The 24,509-nt window shown below is 36.0% G+C and overlaps 1 protein-coding gene across 1 annotated transcript in view; it reads left to right on the forward strand.

Moving 5' to 3' along the window:
* The window catches only part of LOC127877297 (general transcription factor 3C polypeptide 1-like), a 413,141-nt gene that overhangs the window by 51,606 nt on the left and 337,026 nt on the right, over positions 1 to 24,509 (forward strand). The window contains exons 15-21 of the mRNA XM_052422993.1: positions 29 to 172; positions 8,528 to 8,665; positions 9,262 to 9,378; positions 10,694 to 10,849; positions 19,709 to 19,826; positions 21,690 to 21,778; positions 23,842 to 24,033. Coding sequence (XP_052278953.1) covers positions 29 to 172; positions 8,528 to 8,665; positions 9,262 to 9,378; positions 10,694 to 10,849; positions 19,709 to 19,826; positions 21,690 to 21,778; positions 23,842 to 24,033 — 954 coding nt within the window. The remainder of the gene's footprint in view (positions 1 to 28; positions 173 to 8,527; positions 8,666 to 9,261; positions 9,379 to 10,693; positions 10,850 to 19,708; positions 19,827 to 21,689; positions 21,779 to 23,841; positions 24,034 to 24,509) is intronic.

A 24,509-nucleotide genomic window follows, 5' to 3' on the forward strand; every position in this document is an offset into this window, starting at 1 on the left:
TCTTGTATATTGTATATTGATATTTCAGTTCCTGCGTAATCGTGAAAAGGAGATGAAGCTGGCGTACACAATGGACGGCAAATCCCTGCAGCGGATTGTACAGGCTCTCATAGAGGAGGGCAAGATCAAGTCCTACAAGATCATGTTCTCCATGGGGACCAAGAACAAAGATGTGAGTGGCTATGGGGGGGGGGTATGTTGAAAATTAGGGTCCTTATACTCCATGGAAGCTCAAGAAGAAAGAGATGAGGGGGGCAGGATGAGTAAGTTGTGAGGGGGATGGTTTTTCAGAAGAATTTGAGCTAAGTAGAGAGAGTTGTGTGTGTGTTGAAAGGGGGGAAGGTCTTGATATTCAATAGCCAAGCAGGAAGAGGAAATTGGGGTAAGGATTGGTCGGCTGGGTATTGGATATTAATTCATACAATCGAAACCAGATGGCTTGAACTTGCTGAGACCCACAATAAAAGTTTGAGCCATCCAGAATTCGAGCCATCAGATTTCTAATACACTGTCTTATGTTTACTAGCATGAATCTGCAAGAGATTTACATCTCCAGTTTCACAGTATTCATACTGCATAGCTCCTTTCTACTTTCTGCTTTTGAATCAATGAGAACCAAATACATGTATGCTGGAACAATTGTGGAAAAGCAATTACAAATACAATAAAAAATTATTTACTTAATGTATATTTGATCGACAGGTTTTTTACGTAGCACATGTTACATGTAGGCGTTAGTGGTTGAAGCAACACGTTAAACAAAACATGCTTAAGCGCTATATACACATTGCTGAATGTTAAACAGCACTACATGCATTTATTTTTTTCGTTTCCTTTTTTAAGAATAACATGTCCGTATGTGTTTTGTTCATGAGTTGTCCTATAGATACAACGCTTTCTATTCCATCAAGTTGACATTGTACATGGTGTGATACTGCCATGCCAGCCCTTATAGTACCGCATTTACAAAAAGAACGCAAGATTTTATACAAAATGTTATCTTTTGCTCAAATCAACAAACGATTGAGTCAATGACATGTTTGCAATTATGACTTGCCCATAATCAATAGCTCCTTATTGATTAAGAGCTTTATGTGACCCAAAGCGAGTTCGAGCCAAATGAACAAAAAAACGTGTGAAAATTGTGACGGGGACTGTAAAAACAGTTTGAGCCATCTGATTATTCGACTCGCGAATTCGAGCCACCCTACAGAAATTTGTTTTATGATATAGCAAAAAAAAACTGTTGCTTCCAGGAGAGGTCGAGCCAACCAAAAATTTGAGCCAAGCAAGTTACAAGCAGGCTTTTCTGGTTAAATGCTGTTTGCACATAGCCATTTTCACTTTGCTTCTGCGTGGGAAAGGGTTTATAGGAGGCCAATCTGGAAGCAAACACACCTTCATTGATTTTTCACAATGGTCATTAAAAGCTTTTTTATCGATTTTAGAAGAAAAAAGCCTCTAAACCTATAAGTTCGTGCACCTTAAACCTCAAAGGCATATCTTTCATGAAAAGCCATTAGACAATAACTAAACTTGATATATACTTGATGTTTTATCTTTTGTTTAACAAATAACGAGTGAAATATGTTGGTTGACAGATAATAATAATGGAGTTACGTACCTTTAAACATTCATGTATATCGTAGTCTGCGTCACACAGAATTACCCTATAAGATCGTGCACCGATTTTGATGACGTCACAGCGAGGCCCTGGGATGTTTTCATAATAACCAATATATGTTTTTGTGAATATGTGTTTATTTGTATTAAATATGTTTTGTTTTAGATGAATTTCATGAATAAACTGTATTGAAAATAATGGTTTAAACAAAACCGGTCTTCATAAAAACAAAATATGAACTGTAATCGATAACTGTATTCAGAGGTCTAGACAAAGTGTATTTTGCTAACGGAAAATAGCTTAATAAAATTCTATTTACAATGGGGGCATAAAAGGCTGTCACCCCTTCTTATGACAGTTGTTTTGTGACAAAATCCCAAATTGACGCAGCAAGAACCTTTATTGCAATGGGCCAGTCACGATCTTAACGTATAGTCTCGTGTCACATTTGGGTGGCATCATTTGGGGGTAAAATTTTCCGCATACACAGCATACTTTAATCGTATTGTAATGCAAAGTACAGAGAGCACAATACAAATTCGAGATTGGCCTCCAAGGGAAACTACTCTTACAACATTTTACGATCAAAACATTGACAAACATAGTCGTCTGTTGAAGGAAATGTGCAGATTTTAAACATTTTTAGGCTATTTCTTTGGAACGAGGTCAGAAAAATGGACAATTAATATCATATTTATTGTTTTTTCCTCATGATTGTTGTCTCATCGGCTGTGGAAATTTTCGCGTTACAAAAGTGAACAGTTTTCGGGCACGTGCGTTCGAATGTTGCTTAGAAGTTTATGTCATAAAAAAGTACACGATCTTATAGAGCTGCACGAAGTTATAGGAAAAGAGGATAATCAGTAAATTTTCTTACAGTGACTATTGTCCTCCACCAAAGGCAGGGGGATATAGAATTGGAGTTTTTCGTTCTCATGCAGTCCTGCAGTCAGTCTGTCCGTCTGTCAAAAAACTTGTTAGGGCTGTATCTCAGAAACAATATAAGATATCAATATAAAACTTCATACTTGTATATATATCAATGAGGAGATGTGCCATGCTCAAGAACCATAACCCTACACTTTCTTTGATAAGAGTTATTGCTCTTTTTTTTATTTGATTTATCTTTTCAGGGCTATATCTAAGATACCAAAACTTCAACATGAAACTTAATGGGTGTATTGATATGAATTAGAAGAAGAGGTGACATGCTTAAGAATCATAACCCTTCACTTTCTTAAATAAAAGTAATTGCCCTTTTTAGCTCACCTGAGCACAACGTGCTCATGGTGAGCTTTTGTAATCGCCTTTTGTCAGTCGTCCGTTGTGCGTTGTGCGCAGTCAACTATTTGCCTTGATAACTCTCTAGGAGCCACATTTATCTTCAATCTTCATGAAATTTAGTCAGAAGATTGGTCTCAATGATATCTTGGATGAGTTCGAAAATGGCTACGTTTGCTTGAAAAACATGGCTGCCAAGGGGCAGGGCATTTTTCCTTATATGGCTATATACATGTATGGCTATAGTAAAATCTTGTTAACACTCTAGAGGCCACATTTATTGTCTGATCTTCATGAAACTTGGTCAGAAGATTCATCCCAATAAGATCTTGGACGAGTTCAAAAATGATGCTGGTTGGTTAAAAAACATTGCCGCCAGGGTGCGGGGCATTTTTCCCTATATGGCTATAGTAAAACCTTGTTAACACTCTAGAGGCCACATTTATTTTCCGATCTTCATGAAATTTGGTCAGAAAATTTGTCCCAATGATATCTTTGATGAGTTTCAAAATGGTAACAATCCTTATATGGCTATAGTAAAATCTTGTTAACACTCTAGAGGCCACATTTATTGTCCAATCTTCATGAAACTTGGTCAGAAGATTCATCCCAATAATATCTTGGAAGAGTTCGAAAATGATGCCGGTTGGTTGAAAAAACGTGGCCGCCAGGGGGCAGGACATTTTTCCTTATATAGCTGTAGTTAAACCTTGTTTACACTCTAGAGGCCACATTTATTTTTTGATCTTCATGAAACTTAATCAGAAGATTTGTCCCAATAATATCTTGGACGAGTTTAAAAATGATGCCCTTTGGTTTAAAAACATGGCCGCCAGGGGGCGGGGCATTATTCCTTATATGGCTATTGTAAAACCTTGTTAACACTCTAGAGGCCACATTTATTTTGCGATCTGCATGAAACTTGGTCAGAAGATTTGTCCCAATGGTATCTTGGATGAGTTCGAAAATGATTTTGATTTCTTTAAAAACATAGCCACCAGGGGGCGGGGCTTTTTCCTTATAAGACTATATATGGCTTTTGTAAAACCTTGTTAACACTCTAGAGGCCACATTTATTGTCTAATCTTCATGAAATATGGTCAGAAGATTTGTCTAATTGATAACTTGGACGAGTTCTAAAATGGTTACGTTTGCTTGAAAAACATGGCTGCTAAGGAGCGGGGCATGTTTCCTTTTATGTTTATATATGGCTATAGTAAAATCTTGTTTACACTCTAAAGGCCACATTTATAGTCCGATCTTCATGAAACTCTGTCAGAAGATTCATCCCAATAGTATCTTTGACGAGTTTAAAAATGATGCCGGTTGGTTGAAAAACATGGCCACCACGGGGCGGGGCATTTTTCCTTATATGACTATAGTAAAACCTTGTGAACACTCTGGAGGTCACATTTATTTTCCAATCATCATGAAACTTGGTCAGAAGATTTGTCCCAATGATATCTTGGATGAGTTCGAAAATGGTTTTGGTGGCTTTAAAACATGGCAACCAGAGGCGGGGCATTTTTCCTTATATGGCTTTAGTAAAACCTTGTTAACACTCTAGAGGCCACATTTATTGTCCAATCTTCATGAAATTAGGTCAGAAGATTGGTCTCAATGATATCTTGGATGAGTTCGAAAATAATTATGTTTGCTTGAAAAACATGGCTTCCAAGGGGCGGGGCATTTTTCCTTATATGGCTATAGTAAAATCTTGTTAACAATCTAGAGGCCACATTTACTGTACGATCTTCATGAAATTTGGTCAGAAGATTCATCCTGATAATATCTTGAACAAGTTTAAAAATGATGCTGATGGTTGAAAAACATGGCTGCCAGGGGGCGGGGCATTTTTCCTTATATGGCTTTAGTTAAACATTGTTAACACTCTAGAGGCCACATTTATTTTGCGATCTTCATGAAACTTGGTCAGTAGATTTGTCCCAATAATATCTTTTTATCTCAGGTGAGCGACTTTGGGCCTTTCAGGCCCTCTTGTTTGTTTTTGCATGATGGAACCTGTCAGGGCTATATGTCTGATATGATACAACATTTCAGCACTTCATGGGTGTGTAGAAATCAATGGGAGAAAGTGCGATGCACAAGAACCATAAACCTAGTCTTTCTTAACAAAGAGTTATTGCCCTTGGTTGTTTTTATATGATGTAAATTTTCAAGGCTATATCTCCGATACGCTAAAAAATTTCAACATGAAATTTCATATAGATATCAATGGGGAGAATTGCTATGTATACAAACAATTACCCTACAATTTTACATAATTCTACATAAACAAAATTGATTTGGCCGGAGATATCAATTCAATACATTTACTTATACGTGTACGTAGACCCTATGTTGAGTAAAACATGGGAATCTGAAAATGCAGATTTCAAAGAGTAGTATGATGATAGGGTTGTATCTGGGCTTACACACATATGCAAACAGTTGATTTATAAAGTAGAAAATATACAAGAGGCCCATTATTGCCCTGAAGAACTCACCTGGAGTCTTGATTACAAATTATCGAAGACTTTACATGGTGACATAGTTTTTGACCCCACATGACCCAGATTCAAACAAGGAATTGATATTGTCAAGATAAACATTCTTACCAAGTTTGATCAAATTTTCTAAGATTTGACTTGGTGATCTAATTTTTGGAAATATGTGACTCAAATTCAAACTGTTCCTAGATATTGGTGTGATAAATGTTCTATCAAGTTTTATTGTTATTAATATATGTGGCTTCTATAGTGGTCGACATATTTGTTATTAAATTAAATCTGATTACCTGGCATTTGTATCAGGGTTCGCACAGACCTTGAAAAGTGCTTGAATTTCAATGTGCTCCTTGAAAAGTGCTTATAAAGGCTGTGGAGTGCTTAAAAAGTGCTTATTTGCATAATAAAAACTTTAAAATGCTTAAAAAGTGCTTATTTTGGGCTTCAAAAGTGCTTGAAAAACATACTTAGGGTAAAATTATATAATTTCATATCTTTTCCATGAGTCCGAGTCTTAGTTTTTATCCCCCGCCATTGGCAGAGGGATATTGTTTTGGCGTTGTCCGTCCGTCTTTCCGTCTCTCTTTCCGTCCGTCCGGAGCCAGATCTTGGAAGTGCTTTGACGGATTTCATTGATACTTGGTATGAGTATATATATGGATACTAGGATGATGCACGCCAAATGGCATTGTACACCATCTGTTAATAACAGAGTAATGGCCCTTTGTATCTTGAAAAAATGCTTTTTTTGAGTGTCAAATGTAACTCTTTTGTGTCCAGAAACATATTTCCGGGGGATATCAATTCAACGAATTTGCTTGTTTTTTCACGATTTATGACTGTTCGGATCTGTTCATACTGGCAGGTTCTGGATCAGTACAGGTCGGTACGGGTTTTAGAACGTAAGGGAGGCAACTGCTAATAATCTTCTGCCTATTGGTCACCTTCGTTTTTTTTGTACGCATTATGCAGTGCCCCAGATAAGCTGCATTTCTGCGTTTTTCAGCCTATTTAAATGTTTAAAAACGCAAAGAAATACAATATCATGCGTATTGAAAACGCAAACAAATTTGACTTTTACGCAAATTCAACAAATTTGATGCGTACGGTACAATAGTTTAAATCAAATGCTTTGCTCATATTCGTTTTTTATTTTTTCTTTGGAATAATTATGGTAACGCGGCGACTCTTTCATTTAGCAAGCCCATGAATGACAGAGCAGGAAAACAGTCAAAGTTATTCAAACGCTTTGCAGACTAGATTTAATAGTTAAATAATGCGTCTAACCAAGTTATTTACGACAACATACATCATTTTCAATCTAACTGAATCCGTTGTTCATTGTGCATGTATTTGTAAAGTGTCTGTACTTTCAGTTTCTATAACAATTCCTAATAATAATGTCCAAGAGTGGTCGAAAGACGTGCGCGATTGTTGCGCCAAAATATCAGTTGATCGCAAACTTTTTCAAACAAAGATAGCAAGAGCCAATAAGCGCCAAATCATTTGTGTTATCGATTTTTGTGAAGTTTAAAGTTTATATTATGGACAGTTCAATGGTTTAAGATATTATGAACAATCTGTTTATTAAAGTTAATTATGATAGTTAACAGTTTTACTGAATCAATACAAGTGTGCAGCTTAAACAGAAGTAAAGCAGAAATAATTTTAAGGTATGTATTTTTATAACTCAATTCACTCTATTTCAAGAATGAAATCACCCTATTTTTCAAAATCAATGGGTGAAAACTCTATTTTCAAAATAATTATCTGGGGGACTGGCATTATGCTGTTACGGTGCTGACAAAATGAAATATGCCAGTGAATTAGTGCATTTTTCAGAAAGGGTGGCTTTCGAAGTACCCTTGGGTTGTTGACAATGCTGATTCTAAAGTCAAAGCATCTTTTAAAGTATGCAAAACAGATATAGAGATTACTCGTATGGAGGAATAGTTGTTATGAAGATTTAGAATACATATTCAATACAAATAACAGGTTTTGTTTAGGTATGTGTAATGCCTTTGGTCAATTACTTTATTATAATGAAATATCTTACTTTTGATTAAACAGTTGTTACTGTAGCAGGGTAGTGCAGATTGTTGTAAGTCACATAGAATGATAAGCAATTAGAGACCAATTTAGCGAAAATGTTGTCAGTATTGGACACAGAATAATATACAGTTTTCAGTATATCGGACTAAAAAAATGCTTGAATTTGGATTTTGTTCCTTTGAAAAGTGCTTAAAAAGTGCTTGAATTTCATTTAAGAAAATCTGTATGAACCCTGTGTATGCAGATGATCCAGATTCATAGTCGGCTTTGATATTGTCAAGATAAATATCCTTACAAAGATTCATCAAGGTTTAGTAATAACAGTAGTCAAACTCTTGTTATAAATTGTCAAGATATCATTATGAACAAATTTCATGATGATTGAGTCATAAATTAAGATCTAAATTGGGAACAAGATTTTATTAAGAAATGACCTGGTGACCGAGTTTTTAAATGCATTTGGCTACAGTTTGTCAGGATTAAATTTTTAATCAAATTTCATGATGATTGAGTCATAAATCAGCCTCTTTAGTAGTAACAAGGTTTAAATAAGATTAGACCTGGTGAGCTTGATTTTGGAAGCATGTGACGCAAATTCTAACTCTTGCTAGACATTGTTTAGATAAATATTCTGACAGAGTTTCATTGTGATTGTGACATTAATGTTGCCTTTGGACTCGTAATAAGTTTTATTTATCAGATTTTACCTCAACCTGGTACCCTTGTTTTTCTGTGCACATAACCCTGCAGGTAACAATTTGTTTAGTTCCAAGTAACTGCTGCAGATCATATTCACACTAAAAGAAGAGTTGTCAATCAAGTGCTACAAATCTATTGTCATTTCAATAATGGAGAAAGACTTTGTACTACATGATAATAAGTATATTTGTGAGGGAGAGGATGACGTTCTACAACATGCCTTGCTAAAAGTTACTATGGAAGCTTACTATATAGACCCTTGATATCATTTTTACTGCAGAATACACAGACACACATGCAAACAATACAAACTGTTTTTTATATGTTTTATATTTTACAATATGTGTTTGTTCCAACATTTCAGCTGACATTTCTCTGCATGCACACAGTGAGTCCTTCGGATGACTTTTTCCAGCGGATGATCGACGAGGCAAAACTTCGGCACTTTAGCGTATCAAAGGAGGAACTGAAGAAACTGCATAAGCTGAAAAGAATGCCTCAGGTCGGTTAAATTTGAGAAAAAATGAATGAAGTTTTGGACAAACTGCTGTTTAAAAAAAAATTGGACAAACTATTATACCCCCATAGGGAGAGGCATATTGGGGTCAGTCAATCTCTCGGTTCGTCTAAAGGTCTATGCACATGATTTTGTGGTGTGGACTATTTCAACATTCTCAAGCCATCAGACTGAAATAAAAAATATTTTAATATAAAGTGTAGATGGGCTAGACACTATTTGCATACCCAGTGAGTTTATCTGCTTTTAATATAGCTGACAAAGCTTTTCGTGGGTATAAGGGTATAACTGAAAGCTACAGATTTTTTCATATTAGTTAACTTTGTTTGTCTACTCTCTTGTGGTTATCTCTGATATTAAAACTTGATTTGTTCATTTATGAGCTAAAATAAAGGTCTACTTTTTTAGTAATAAACTTAAGTTTACATACTCAGCTTATTTTGTAATTAAATATTTTACTTTGTTTAATGTTGTGAAGTTATCTGATGTTCTTTCTATCATTTTGCCAAGGTAAATTAATTTATATATATAGTTTAAGCCTCTTTTCATATTACACATAGTATTCTCTGCATGTTTGACAGACTGAAGACAAGTACGTGAATGACAGCATCCCCTTGTCAGCACGTGAGAGCATCAGAAACTACCAAGAGTACCGCAAGAAAGTGGCCATGGACATGCCCAAAATGGTCTACAACAGGGTAACCTAGCAACCGTCTTGTTGTTCTCTGTAGTTCCAAAGTTCATTTGTTCAGAAGTTTGACAGTTAAATAGACAAGTAGTCCCATAGCCCAATAATTTGATAGCACAGTGGTGCCATAGTCCAATATTTCCAGTAGTTTTACAGTTCAACAGCTCATTTGCTCAACAGTCCAAAAGTTCAACAGCCCAGTATGTCAACAGTCAATCACCCATTTAGTCCCACCTTTCAATAGTCCAACAGCTCAGATATTACATTGTGCAATATTCCATATGCATGGTAGCGCTACAGTAGTACAAATAGTTCGAGTCGTTCCTTAGTCCAATAGCCCAGTGGTTGTTCTGTCGTATAGTCAAATAGAGACACATAGTTTAATAGCCCAAAAAGTTATACAGTTTAAGAGTTAAACAGTCTAAAACATTTAATAAAATCCTCACTAGAAATTCATGCATTATTGTCATTGTGTTTAGAATATTGTCAAGTATAAGATATAGCCCTATACACTCTAACAAGGATATATCGAGTATGGAAGGTTGAAGCCACAAGACAGCGTTATAAAGGGATTCTCGTTATAGGTTCTGAACTCATTTTTTTATTAATTATTGCCACGTTGTGTTTTCATTTGCCAATAGATGCATATGAAGGCTAAGGTATCGATATCTATTTACATTTCGCTTTTCTAATGTGCATATATATATATCTAATAATCCAATATCATAGCAACATCAACTAAAAAAAAATTCTGGCCATCTATTACTATAAATGTGTTAAGGCATTTCATAAACTCAAACATATTCCATTTTTCAGAAGTGTAAAGTGTACACTGCAGTATGGGACGTAGGTTTCATGGGGAACTGTTCAGTTTTAATTATAACTAATAATGGACTAGTTTCATTGCGTCATACGTAGTCATGCAAAAAAGGACTTTCTTAAAATCATGCAAAAATGAAAGTGAATTTCTTTTTAACAATTTCCTTATGTTTGGATATAACAAATCACCTTAATTACTTATTTAATTTCACTTTGTCTGTGATCTTTTTTATTGCTATGTAGCAGACAACACATTTATTTACATTAATATTGTCTACTGAGTTTTCCTTGCATAAATACATTCAAATATATTAATAAGCAGTTTTTGTAAAAGATGCAGAAAAAGTTCAAACAAAGGAGTATTAATTGAGCATTAAATGTGCATTTAATTAGCATCCAATATGTAACAATACAGCTGCATTTAATGGGATTTAAATATACTTTTCTCAAGAAAGGAGCTCTTGATAAACTTGTTTATTCTATAAATGATTTGGCTTCAATTACAGGCGGCTTGTTTCAAGTATGGCCTGTTGCCAAAGATGTTACGTGTGCGGGCAGTTCACCAGTACCTTTACCACCTGTGTTATGTTACGTACAACCACAGCGCGAGGTTGTCGACCAGTCCAGGAACCTCTAGGGAATCACATGAACAAAACGATATGGTATGTGTGTTGTGTGGCAAAGGTGCTTGGCCATGGTTTACTGCTTTTTGTACTTTTTATTAGCTGGGCTGTTTTCGGAGAAAACCCGAGGTAATGTCATAGCCAGCTTGTTGTGTCATCCGACGTCCGCATCGTGTTAAAACCTTGACATTTTGCTCTAAAATCAAAGTGCTTCCACCTACAACTTTGAAACTTCATATGTTGATGCACCTTGATGAGTTCTACATGCCACACCCATTTTGGGTCACTAGGATAAAGGTCAAGGTCACTCTGCCCTAAAAAAAATAATCTGACAAGCTTTCATTTATTCAAAACTGAATCCGCAGCCAAGCGTTGGCACCCTTATGCTGTGCTCTTGTTAGGGATACATGAAGATTGGCCTATCCTTCCTTCCATTAATGAGATTTTTGTGTCACATGTAACGAGTAAATGTTTTGCTGCTGGAGTGATGTAACTTATAATTTCCTCTGATTACAGTGAATCGAGTGGTGAAGGAAACAAGTTAAATAATATCTACATGGTAAATGCAAACAATACAGCAATAAACGATTCAACTTCAAAGATTAAATTAATGCCTTTAAAATCCTTGTGAAAATTGAATTTTTTTAGTGTGTTAAACCACACAAAGCTATGGCAAACAGTTCGATGCATAATCCCAAGAAACTAGGTTTCTCATGAGAACCTAGGTTCTCATGAAAAACCTAGTTTCTTGGGATTTGCCATATCCGTGGTTTTCATTTGGGAATCATAGTTCTCATAAGAACCTAGGTTCTCAACCTAGGTTTACAGAATTACGCGTCTTTAATACTAAATCTGTGGTTTTCATTTGGGAACCATAGGTTCTCATGAGAACCTAGGTTGACAGAATTACGCGTTGGATGGCGTAAACTTGCTAGTTTGGGATATTAGACATATATTATTCAGGGCACAGTATCAATGGGGTTTACATATGATTACACATGGGCTAGACAGAATGAAAACACGCCGTTAAGAACTTCATTTTTTCAGATATCTCAAGTTATTGAAATATGTTTGCGAAGTCTTTAGTGCATAAGTTTTTCTTGCAGTGTGGGCAGATATCTTACCATTGAATAATACATTATTACACATTATCAATAGAGCTTAAACTTCTATTTATACCATAATGATAGCTTACTATATCACAGACATACTTAAAATAGAAAACTGCACTTACAGTTGTTTGAAGCCGGAACAAGGTAACTGAATATCTTAAACTCATTTAATGCTGTAACAATGAATTATGTAATGATTGATCTGAATTTGTTTCAATGTTAAGTCTCAAAATAATATTTACAATTAAAGATGTATTTCATAAACAGTTTAATTTTTTATTAACGTGTTCAGACCAATGTCGACCGATTACTTTACTAATTTCATTCCTCAAGAAGTTTCCTGCAAGTCTCGTTGAATATTACTTAGCATTGTCTGAATATTGTTAAAAAAATGTTCTTGGGGAGTAACATTCACTGTTTCACTTCTATTTCTGATCATTCTACACATATGCCGCCAGCGTGTACCAAGCAATGGGAGACAACTGCAGGTTAATTATGGAAAGCGGTTCGAGGCATAATCCCAAGAAACTAGGTTTCTCATGAGAACCTAGGTTCTCATGAGAAACTAGGTTTATGAAATCCCAAGAAACCAGGTTTCTCATGAGAACCTAGGTTTTCATGAGAACCTAGGTTCTCATGAGAAACTAGGTTTATGAAATCCCAAGAAACCAGGTTTCTCATGAGAACCTAGGTTTTCATGAGAACCTAGTTTCTCATGAGAAACTTGGTTTATGAAATCCCCACAACTAGGTTTATGAAATCTTAAGAAACCAGGTTTCTCATTAGAACCTAGGTTCTCTTGAGAAACTAGGTTCATGAAATCCCAAGAAACCAGGTTTCTCATGAGAACCTAGGTTTTCATGAGAACCTAGAATCTCATGAGAAACTAGGCTTATGAAATCCCAAGAAACCAGGTTTCTCATGAGAACCTAGGTTTTCATGAGAACCTTTTCATGAGAACCTAGGTTCTCATGAGAAACTAGGTTTATGAAATCCCAAAAAACCAGGTTTCTCATGAGAACCTAGGTTTTCATGAGAACCTAGTTTCTCATGAGAAACTTGGTTTATGAAATCCCCACAACTAGGTTTATGAAATCTTAAGAAACCAGGTTTCTCATTAGAACCTAGGTTCTCTTGAGAAACTAGGTTCATGAAATCCCAAGAAACCAGGTTTCTCATGAGAACCTAGGTTTTCATGTGAACCTAGAATCTCATGAGAAACTAGGCTTATGTAATCCCAAGAAACCAGGTTTCTCATGAGAACCTAGGTTCTCATGAGAAACTAGGTTAATGAAATCCCAAGAAACCAGGTTTACTCATGAGAACCTAGGTTCTCATTTAAAAACCATGGTAAACGCTAGAGAACCTAGTTTCTCATGAGAAACTAGGTTTTTCATGAGAACCTAGGTTCTCGTAGACACATGGAATTTAGGTTCTCATGAGAAACTAGGTTTTCATGAGAACCTAGGTTATCATTCTGAGAACTTAAGTTCTTGTTTGATATCCAAGGTTTTCACAAGAACCTAGGTTCTCGACAGTTTTTCGGGTCGTTTTCTCTGATAATCTAGGTTTTCATGAAAACCCAAGATTTCATTTGGAAACCATAGTTTTCATGAGAACCTAGGTTCTCATTCTGAGAACCTAGGTTCTCATGAGAAACCTAGTTTCTTGGGATAATGCGTCGAACTGCTTGCCATACAAAGCCAATTCACACCCGCAATAACATCCACTTCGCGCATTGTTAAGTTATCTGGTATCGAGACATCACATCCGAAAAGGAAGATCATTCGATTGCAAAAGGCAAAGAGCAAACAAAACTTCAAAAATTTGAATTACGGAACATATTTATACAAACTGAAACAGTAATTCAACTTTTTAGAAGTTTTGTTTATATTTTGAACAAGTTTCTGTTTTATTGGTCATTCTTCGTTTGAGCAACATGGACACAAAAAGTGCTCAAGAATTGCAAAAAGAAGAATTTCATGCTGGCGAAAATAAATGATTTCACAGTATTTCAATATGAGCGCACTGTTCTTAATCAAGATTGTTTCATGCAACATTTTCAGATCATTTGAAAAAATAAAAGTATTTTCTTAAAAATCAATCAAATAAATGAAAATGATTACACTAGCCGGTTGTCTGCCTCCCTTTGCAATTTATATTGAAGTTAAATGTAGAGCCCATAAAAAACTGACTAGAATAGCGATACATTTTAATAAATTCAGTTGAAGTAAGATTTTGACATGCAATTATCTTTTTATCCTCCGTCATATTGTTTTGGTGTTGTCCGTCCGTCCGTCTGTCTTTCCGTCCGTCCACTCGGCTCTTTTGTGTCCGGAGCCATATCTTGGAAGTGCTTTGGTGGATTTGATTGAATCTTGGTATGAGTACATATATGGATAAGAGGATGATGCATGCCAAATGGCATTGTACACCATCTGTTAATAATGAAGTTATGGCCCTTTGTATCTTGAAAAAGAGCTGTTTTGAGTGTCAAATATAACACGTTTGTGTCCAGAAGCATATTGATGGGGGATACCAATTCAACGAATTTGCTTTTTTTTTTTAGCTCACCTGATTGCTCAGGTGAGCTTTTGTGACCGATCTTTGTCTGTCGTCCGTCTGTCAGTCAACATTTGTTCGTAAACACTCTAGAGGCCACATTTATTGTCTGATCTTCATGAAACTTGGTCAGAAGCTTCGTCCCAATGTAATCTCGGTTGAGATTGAAACTAGGTTGTGCCGGGTCAAAAACTAGGTCACTAGGTCAAAAAAAAGAAAAACTTCTAAACACTGTAGAAGTCACATTTCATGCCCAATCTTCATGTAACTTTGTCAAAATGTTTGTCTTAATGATATGTTGGTTGAGTTCAAAATTGGTTCCGGTCTGTTGAAAAACATGACCGCCCTTGGGCGGGGCAGTTTTCCTTATTTGGCTATTGAGAAACCTTGTTAACACTCTGGAAGTTACAATTTTTGCCCAATCATCATGAATGTTGGTCAAAACATTGGTTTTATTGATTTCTCGGACGAGTTCGAAAATGGTCCAGATCAATGAAAAAACATGGCCGCCAGTGGGCGGGGCATTTTTCTCTATGTGTATATAGTTAAAACATGTCAACACTCTAGAAGTCACATTTTTGGCCCAATTTTCATGAAATTTTGTCAGAACTTTTATTTCCTAGATATGTAAGTTAAGTTTAAAAATGGTTCCAGTCCGTTGAAAAACATGGTTGCCAGGGAGACGGAGCAGTTTTCCTTATATTTATATTATAGTAAAAAGGGTTGTCATGAATTAAGGTCATGTAACATGGGAGACAACTCTTCTTAATATTGCATTTAAATTTACAGTAGTAACTCCCCTTTGATTATTAATGTTTTCATAATAATACAATGTAGATTTGTGTATCATTTATGTGTTAATTGTTATTTGAGGTTGGATGTTGTTTTTTTAGCTCACCTGATTGCTCAGGGGAGCTTTTGTGACCGGTCTTTGTCCGTTGTCCGTCCGTCCACATTTGTTCGTAAACACTATAGAGGCCACATTTATTGTCCGATCTTCATGAAACTTGGTCAAAAGATTTTTCCCAATGATATCTTGATCGAGTTCGAAACTGGGTAAAAAAATAGGTCACTAGGTCAAAAAAAAAAAAAAAGCTTGTAAACACTGTAGAAGCTACATTTTATGCCCAATCTTCATGTAACTTTGTCTAAATGTCTGTCTTAATGATATGTTGGTTGAGTTTAAAAGTGGTTCTGGTCCGTTGAAAAACATGGTCGCCAGTGAGCGGGGCAGTTTTCCTTATATGGCTATAGAGAAACCTTGTTAACACTCTAGAAGTCACAATTTTGGCCCAATCATCATAAAAGGTAATTAAAACATTGGTTTTATTGATATCTCAGACTTGTTCGAAAATGGTCCAGATCGGTGAAAAAACATGGCCGCCAGTGGGCGGGGCATTTTTCTCTTATATGTATATAGTAAAAGCATGTGAACACTCTAGAAGTCACATTTTTGCCCAATTTTCATGAAATTTGGTCAGAACATTTGTTTCCTTCATACGAAAGTTGAAAATGGATCTGGTCAGTTGAATAACATGGCTGCCGGGGGTGGGGACAGTTTTTAACCAGGTTTTCCGAAGGAGAAAACTGGTTATTAGATTGGCGAATGCGGGCGGGCTGGCTGGCTGGCTGGCGGGCGGGCGGGCGGAACAAGCTTGTCCGGGCCATAACTATGTCGTTCATTGTCATATTTTATAATCATTTGGCACATTTGTTCACCATCATTGGACGGTGTGTTGGGCGAAATAATTACGTCGATATCTCCAAGGTCAAGGTCACACTTTGAGTTCAAGGTCAAAATTGGCAATAAATGAGCTTGTCTGGGCCATAACTATGTCATTCATTGTGAGATTTTACAATTATTTGCCACATTTGTTCACCATCATGGGACGGTGTGTCGCACGAAAAAATCACGTCAATATCTCCAATGTCAAGGTCACCACAACTTAAAATAGATTTATTTTGAAACAAACTTACAAAGGGGGTTAATTTTGTTTGTTCATTTCAAAAGTTCAGTTTGAGTTGTCTCCCTTAATCAGATTTTTTTTCACAATGAAAACCTGGTTTTGTGACTATTTTGTCCCTTGTCTTATATTTATATAGTAAAAAAAAGCTTGTGAACACTCTAGAAGTCACATTTTTTGCCCAATCATCATGAAACTTTGTGAAAAGATTGGTTTTATATATATCTCAGATGAGTTTGCAAATGGTCCCGATCGGTTTATAAACATGGCTGCCAGGGGGGTGGGGCAGTTTTCCTTATGTGACTATATAGAGAGAAACCTTGTGATAGAACACTATGGAAGTCACATAATTTGCCTAATCATCGTGAAACTTAGTTAATACATTGGTTTTATTGATTTCTTGGACAAGTTGGAAAAATGGCTGAGATCGGTGAAACACACTTTTAAGCTCACCTGATTGCTGAGGTGAGGTTTTAGGATTGGTCTTTGTTTGCTGTCTGTCCGTCCACATTTGGTTTGTAAACACTCTAGCATTCACATTTCTCAAGCATTCTTTATCAAAGTTGCTTAAAGATCTCAGTCAAGTTTGATGATAGGTCACCATTTCAAATCTTACAAAAACAAAAACACTACCTACGCAAGAGTTTTTGTTCAATAATGATGAAACTTGACCAGGATATTTGTCTGGTCAATATCTAGGTCAAGTTTGACATTAGGTAAAGATTGAATGAACCGACTCCTCTCAGGTTAGCGAACTAGGGCCATCTTGGCCCTCTTGTCTGATTTGGGTAGTATCTGTTTTTATTTTCAAGCGTAGTAATTCAAGAGAAACAAAACACTGGGAGTGTGACGTCGTCATGAGAGCCGCATTCTTAATGAAAATAAGGTGATAGAAATCAGGAGATGTACAATATTAGGGAAATTGTATGATAGAATACTAATCATCATTTCATCTTGGTTCAGATTTTATTTTCCTTGTGGGGACTATGAGACAAAAAAAGAATGTTGGGGCATTTGTGTTATACAGACAAATGTATAGTTAAAAAATGTGATAAACAATTCTATAACTACATAAACAAGTATTAACAAATATACAGACAATACAAAAGTCAATTTTTGGCCTACTCCTCAACTGTTTATTAACAGCTTAGTATACATGTTGAATATAATAGATAATCATGCCTCTGGCGTCATAATAAGCCCCAGGAGCACTTGGTATATGTGTACTTAAATATTAAAATGACTATGAAATCATCTGCTCTGACTCAGGTGGTGTGTTATTTAAGAAATAATATTTTTCTTTCATGGTTTGTTGTCTAATAACCCACAGTAAGGAGTATAGATGCGTAGGAATTAAATCACGAGTGCGAAGCACAAGTGATTTGATAACACGCATCTATACTCCTTACTGTGGGTTATTCAACAACAAACCATCATAGAAAAATATTAATTCGATTCTAACACGATTCTGATTGATTAGGTTCAAGCTTTTGGACGTGAACTATATTTTTTAATACTGTGCCCTTCTTAGTACAAATTTCACTATTTAGTGACGTAATTGAATTTTACCAACATATGACATCGTTTTCATTCATAAATATTTTGCAAATGACTTCACTTTCATTGAGAACAAAAATCGTAGAAGCTAAATGACATCACGTTTATTGATGCTACTGAAAAGCTGACATGCTATAAATGTTTTCTTAATTACGTTTCTTAACAAATAACATTCTTTGTATGAATGATTATGCCACTTATCACAAAATGTACAATTTGTTGTTTTATAATTACATTTATATATATGTTACATTTATTACATTTCTTTTAGAGCAGGGTTTAGCACGTGCATTTTACTGCAATATTTTTGCTATTTATTCGGAACTATTTTAGAAACATTAAGCTCCCCCCATAATTTGTTGCAGAATAACCCATAGACGATTTTCTTCTTTGTTTATGTTAAATTTGGCATGTGCCATGTTAGAATTGATATGAAACAAAATATAGTTTGTTTTTACCAACCATATTCATATCTTGTCTATGAGGTTGTAATTGACCCTTGACCATGGGAAATATTTAGTCCTAAATGTATATATTAAAAACTACAAAACTCCCAGCCATAAAATATCACAATATGAAATCAGGTGAGCAATTCATGGCCATCATGACCCTCTTGTGTCATTATACCCCCACAAACAAAGTTTAGGGGGGTATATAGGGGTTAGCTTGTCTGTCGGTCGGTCCGTATTAAGTGTCTGCTCTCTAATTCAAGTTGTTTTCATCTGATCTTCACCAAACTTGGTCAGATGTTGTATCTAGATGATGTCTAAGTCAAGTTCGAATATGGGTCATGCCAGATCATAAACTAGGTAACGGGGTCACTTAGTGCGTTTTTAAAACATTGAGCATGGTGTCTGCTCTCTAATTCAAGTAGTTTTCATCCGAGCTTCACCACACTTGATCAGACGTTGTATTTAGATGATCTTAAGGCCAAGTTCCAACATGGGCCATGCCAGATCAAAAACTAGGTCAGGGGTTTACTTAGTACGTTTTACACATTCAGCATGGTGTCCGCTCACTAATTATCCCCCGCCATATGCGGAGGGATATTGTTTTGGCGTTGTCTGTCCGTATTTCCGTCCGTCTTTCGGTCCGTCCGGAGCCATATCTTGGAAATGCTTTGGCGGATTTCATTGAAACTTAGTATGAGTATATATATGGATAAGAGGATGATGCAGACCAAATCGCATTGTACATTATCTGTTAATAACGGAGTAATGACCCTTTGTATCTTGAAAAAATGCTTTTTTGAGTGTCCAATTTAATACTTTTGTGTCCAGAAGCATCTTGGCGGGGGATATCAATTCAACAAGTAGTTTTCATCTGATCTTCACCATACTTGGGCAGAAGTTGTATCTAGATGATGTGTAGGTCAAGTTTGTACATGGGCCATGCTGGGTCAAAAACTTGGTCACAGGGTCACTAAGGGTGTTTTAAACATTGAACATGGTGTCCGCTTTTTTTTGTTAAGACAACATGCAAAATATTCTTTGTCAATGTGGCATGTTGGGATATTCGTCACGTCTGTGACAAAGCTCTAGTTTCTTTAAAACACTTTTTCTTTGAATCTGCTAGAATGGTTATTATATTTGATAAACCTAAATTATGATGATAACTTAGTAATTTTAAGATGCAAAATAAAAGCATCACCTGTCTGTAATATTTTCAGTTTAAAAAACAGCCACCAACATTCTTCATTTCAGCTCTTAATGACAGACAAACCACAAGCCAGTGACCTTGAGTGGAACGTCAGTGATCTGCCTGTGTACTGTGAGGAGTTTAGTTGGAAACGCTACTGTCCCCCCATTCCTGTACATGAGGGTAAGGACTTTGACACTTTTCTTCTCAGAAGCAGGTGAAAATGGCTATATTCCACAGCATAATCCAGAACAGCCTGCGAGAAACTCTCAGTTTGTTCAGGTTTTATGATGTCTGCAGCTCATCAGTATCTAAGGGTTGAAAATGAAGCTTTTACAACTTAAATCCAGTAAAAAGGGCTTTTAATTTAATGAGACTTTTTAGGGGGACTCAAAATGAGTCAAAACGTGTATCTGAGTGATGAAGGGTTAATATTTATTGAAGTTGGTTATATCTAGTTTTGAAAACCTTTTGGAATCTGGCCTTATTGAATGGAAAGCTGTAGCCTTATAGAGACACTCTTGATTTTGAGATTGCATCCTTAGTGGGTATTGATCCTGTGACCTCCTAATTGTTAAGCAGACACAAGGACAAACATACTCTTTTAGTGCATTACTATACTTCATTGTGTGAATCAGTGTGGATATATTAAGTTTAAATCAGTTAATAATAGAAGATGTCTGTAATTATGTTTGTCCACATAATATGTTACAAGAATGTCAAGCAGCATTAAAAATCATTAAAATTGTAATTTTAAATTAAATTAAAATGTGAAAATGTTCATATAGTCCCCCTTGAAATGTAAGGCACTTGTCATTGGCAGTATAATCTACTCATTTCTCAGTTTTCATATTAAATTTGATATGACATCTGAGCATGGTTGTCATATAAGTTGTATGTTGCAATGTTTGTGACAAAAGGGGTGTGGTGTTGTAACTCATTGTATGTGACAAACTTCTGGTTGACTTTAATGTAATAAAATTGTCTAACAAAAACAACTGAGCTATGTTAGGCGAAAAAGGAAAATTAATGGCCTTGGGTTTCAACAATGTTTATAGAACTTGGTTCCATGTTGCGTCCATGGTTGGTGTCATAAGCTAATAACTAATGACCAATGAAAATACTCTTCACAGTGAAATGTCTTGGAATGAATCTGGGAAGTAACAATCATTGAACAGATAAAAGTAAATATGTCAAAAACAAATGGATTACCTTAAATGTTACAAAGCAATCCCCATCTGCATTGTAAGGGCTTTGAAAACAAGTTGTTTAACTTCAATACATGGAAATGAAAAGCTATGAGATGTCTCATTAATTGTTCATGACTGCGTAATTTTACCAGCCAATATCCCGCAGTCAATAAAGAAGCAAGGCATATTAATGAACTTGGTGATGGGTTAGTTCAAATGTGCTATTTTGTCTGACTGACTGTTAGGAATTTAGATAGCAAATCTTTGGTTTCATTGAGTAATTATCAGGTATTGCATTTAGTATATCCAAACCAGCACAAAAATATCAACCTATGATACTTCTCAATATTAAAACAGTATCATTTAAACCTGGCAATATCTACTATTATCAAGTAAATGGAAAATAGATTTGTGTACTTCATTAGACTTAAAAAGCACTGTGTAAGTTCATTTGTAGACTATTAAAATGTTCTTTGTAAAAAGTTTTGTCAATTAAATCTCTTCAATATTTATTTCAACATAGTTATGACAGCTAACTCTCCCACATGTGAAATGTAGTCGATTAGATATGAACCTTGTTCTGGGAAAACTAAGTTAAATGCATGTGCATTAAGTGTCTGCACAGGCTTATCAGGGACCAAACTTTCTGCTTTAACTGGAGTTTTGCTAAAAAGAGACTTCCTTGAAACTAAAAATGCAATAAAACCAGAAAGTGTTTTGCCACATTCGCCTGTTTAGACTGCATAGGCTATTCTGAGATGACATTTGACACACATACATTAAGCCCTGTTTTCACAGAGCATGACTTATATATATTCAGTGGCTTGTAATCGTTGATACCATCTTCTGTTGGCAGGATACAAAGAAGGCTGGTGCCTGATCAGTGACGTTCTGCTCATCATGCCCGTCTGCTTCTTCTGTCAAGTCGTCAATGTCAGCTATGAGGTGAGCAATATTTTTTGCTCATCTGAGCACAACATACTAATTGAGAGCTTTTGTTATCACCTTTTGTCTGGCATTCATCATTCAGCGTCCGGCGTGTGTCGGCAACAGTCTAGAGGCCACATTTGACCAATCTATATGAAACTTGAAAAAAATACAAATACAATATTTCTGTTGCAATAAGTACTTTTTTTAACTCAACCTTCTCAGAATAGATGGTTTCCTTTGGTTATCAGGTGAGCTTCTTAGGGCCCATAGCCCTCCAGTTTATATTATATTCCCACAAAGAAATATATTCTGGAGGAGGAGTGGGTAACATGGTATCATGGCCTATTCAGCCACTGTACTTAATTTTCAATGTTGTAGTGGTTACATATTGTTACCTTAGATCATGCATTATAATATGTGTCTTGTTCTGAGAAAACTGGGCTTAATTCATGTGCATAAAGTGGCGTCCCAGATTAGCCTGTGCAGTCCGTACAGGCTACTCAGGGACGACACTTTCCGCTTTAATGGTATTTTTAGTTCCAAGGAAGTCCCTCCTTACCAAAATCAAGTTAAGACAGAAAGTGTCGTCCCTGATTAGCCTGTGCGGACTGCACAGGCTAATCTGGGACGACACTTTACGCACATGTATTATGCCCAGTTTTATCAGAACAAGACACATATAGTGGTTAAATGGGAAGAAAAGAAGTCTTATTTTGATTTGAAGTCATCAACTCAAAGGTCAAGGCAACATAAGAAGTCAACAGATGCATAGTAACGGTTACAGGTGGGGGGGGGGGGGGGGGGCTGTAACAGGATATTAGCTTCCACACAATTAATATATTGTGAAATCTTTGACTTAAGATCAGGCCAATTGGTATATTGGTTACTTGGGTGAAAATGAAAGATCCTTTTAATTTTGAGGTCAACAAATCCAAGATTACTGTCACAGGGGCTTGTATCTTGAAATCGATTTTGGCACAATCCCTTGAGAACACTATACATATCCATCTAAAATTTTTATTTGGTTAGTTCGGAGGAAAGAAAGATATCTACAATAAAGTGGTCAACAGGTCAAAGATAAAGGTTATGTGTAACATAAAAATTGTTTAAATACAATATATAGAGAATTCTTGGGATCATATAAATTAGTACATGTATACTGATTTGTCTTGAAAGTTGATGCTCATGAGTTTATACATGTAAAAATGCTCCTAAAATAATCTCACGTCATTCTTATTAAAGCTTGAGGGACTAGTCACAATTCACTGACACCCAGACAGACGTACTACCTGGTCTTCATTTGCTGCTAGCAATACTCATAAAAACATAATAGTCCATCATCTACATTATAGATTGAGGAACTGATTGCAATTTAAGACCCACCATAGATTTCCATTATGTTGCTAGCTATACTTATAAAAAAGTGATTGTCGACAGTGTTTTTTGTTGTCGTTTTAGGGACCTCTTTCCAATGGATAACATTTAAATTTTCCAAAAAGTATCCTTATTTTTTCATAAAAAACTCAACATGGAGGTCATCGCCCATCCAGCTCTTTAAGTTAAAACTTAATTTATATATTGCACACACTTTTATTCTCAATTTTAAAGTATGTGTTAGTAATAAACACAACAATACTTATTTCAAAACAATGTGATTTTTTCTATCCTGGCCCCTTTCTTTAACCCTTTATGACTTAGATACGTATTTGTACACATTTGTAGTCCCTTAGAAAGTTAAATTTAATTAGATATCGATCTCACTAAATGCAGTTTAAAGCAAGTTTTAAAGGCTTTATTTCCAACCCTTAGTTACTGACAAGCAGCAAACAGCATAAAACCTGAACAGACTGCGAGTTCTGGTTTTATGCTGGTTGCAAAACCCATTTTCACTTTGCTTCTTATATGGGAAAGGGTTAAATGATGTTTATGCTGGTTGCAAAACTTATTTTCACTTTGCTTCTTATATGGGAAAGGGTTAAATGATGTTTATGCTGGTTGCAAAACCCATTTTCACTTTGCTTCTTATTTGAGAAAGAGTTAAATGGTGAAAGAACAAGTTGTTATCATCTACTTTGTAGATTGAGGAGCTGGTCACCATATTGGAGCACCCAGAGCGGCGCTACTATCCTGTGATCCACCTGCCCTTCGCCGTCTCCCAGCGACTGCTCCACTCCCGCAAGTACGTCTCGTGTTTCCTCGAGTGCTGCACCTACCTCAGCGAGATGGGGCTGTTGTCATTTGGGCGCGAGGTGCTCAAGGACAAGGATGAGGTATTTGTTGCGTTTTCTTTTCAGTATGAATGTAATTGGTGTTTAAGTAATTTGGTCATTTTTCACCGTGGAATGTTTTATATAGGAAAAATGAAAGTCCAGTAACGTAATCAGTAGACTGGGCCAGCTATTTCACTTTTCAGTCCGCAGAGTGCTTCACTACAAATCCAAGAATAAAATAAGTTGTGTTCTTGGAAAACTGGGCTTAACGCATGTGCATAAAGTGTCATCCCAGATTGGCCTGTGCAGTCCCCACAGGCTAATCAGAGAGGACAGTGTTCACCTTTACTGGATTTTCATGTAGAAGTGACTTCCTTTAAACGAAAAATACCATTAAAGCGGAAAGAGTCATCCTTGATTAGCCTGTGTGGACTGCACAGGCTAATCTGGGATGACATTACGCTTGTGCATTAAGCCCAGTTTTCTCAGAACGCATCTAACATGTTTGATTTCCGGTCTGGCCATTTATGTGTGAT

Source organism: Dreissena polymorpha, chromosome 1, assembly GCF_020536995.1.
Source record: "Dreissena polymorpha isolate Duluth1 chromosome 1, UMN_Dpol_1.0, whole genome shotgun sequence".
In the NCBI taxonomy this organism is placed as follows: domain Eukaryota; kingdom Metazoa; phylum Mollusca; class Bivalvia; order Myida; family Dreissenidae; genus Dreissena; species Dreissena polymorpha.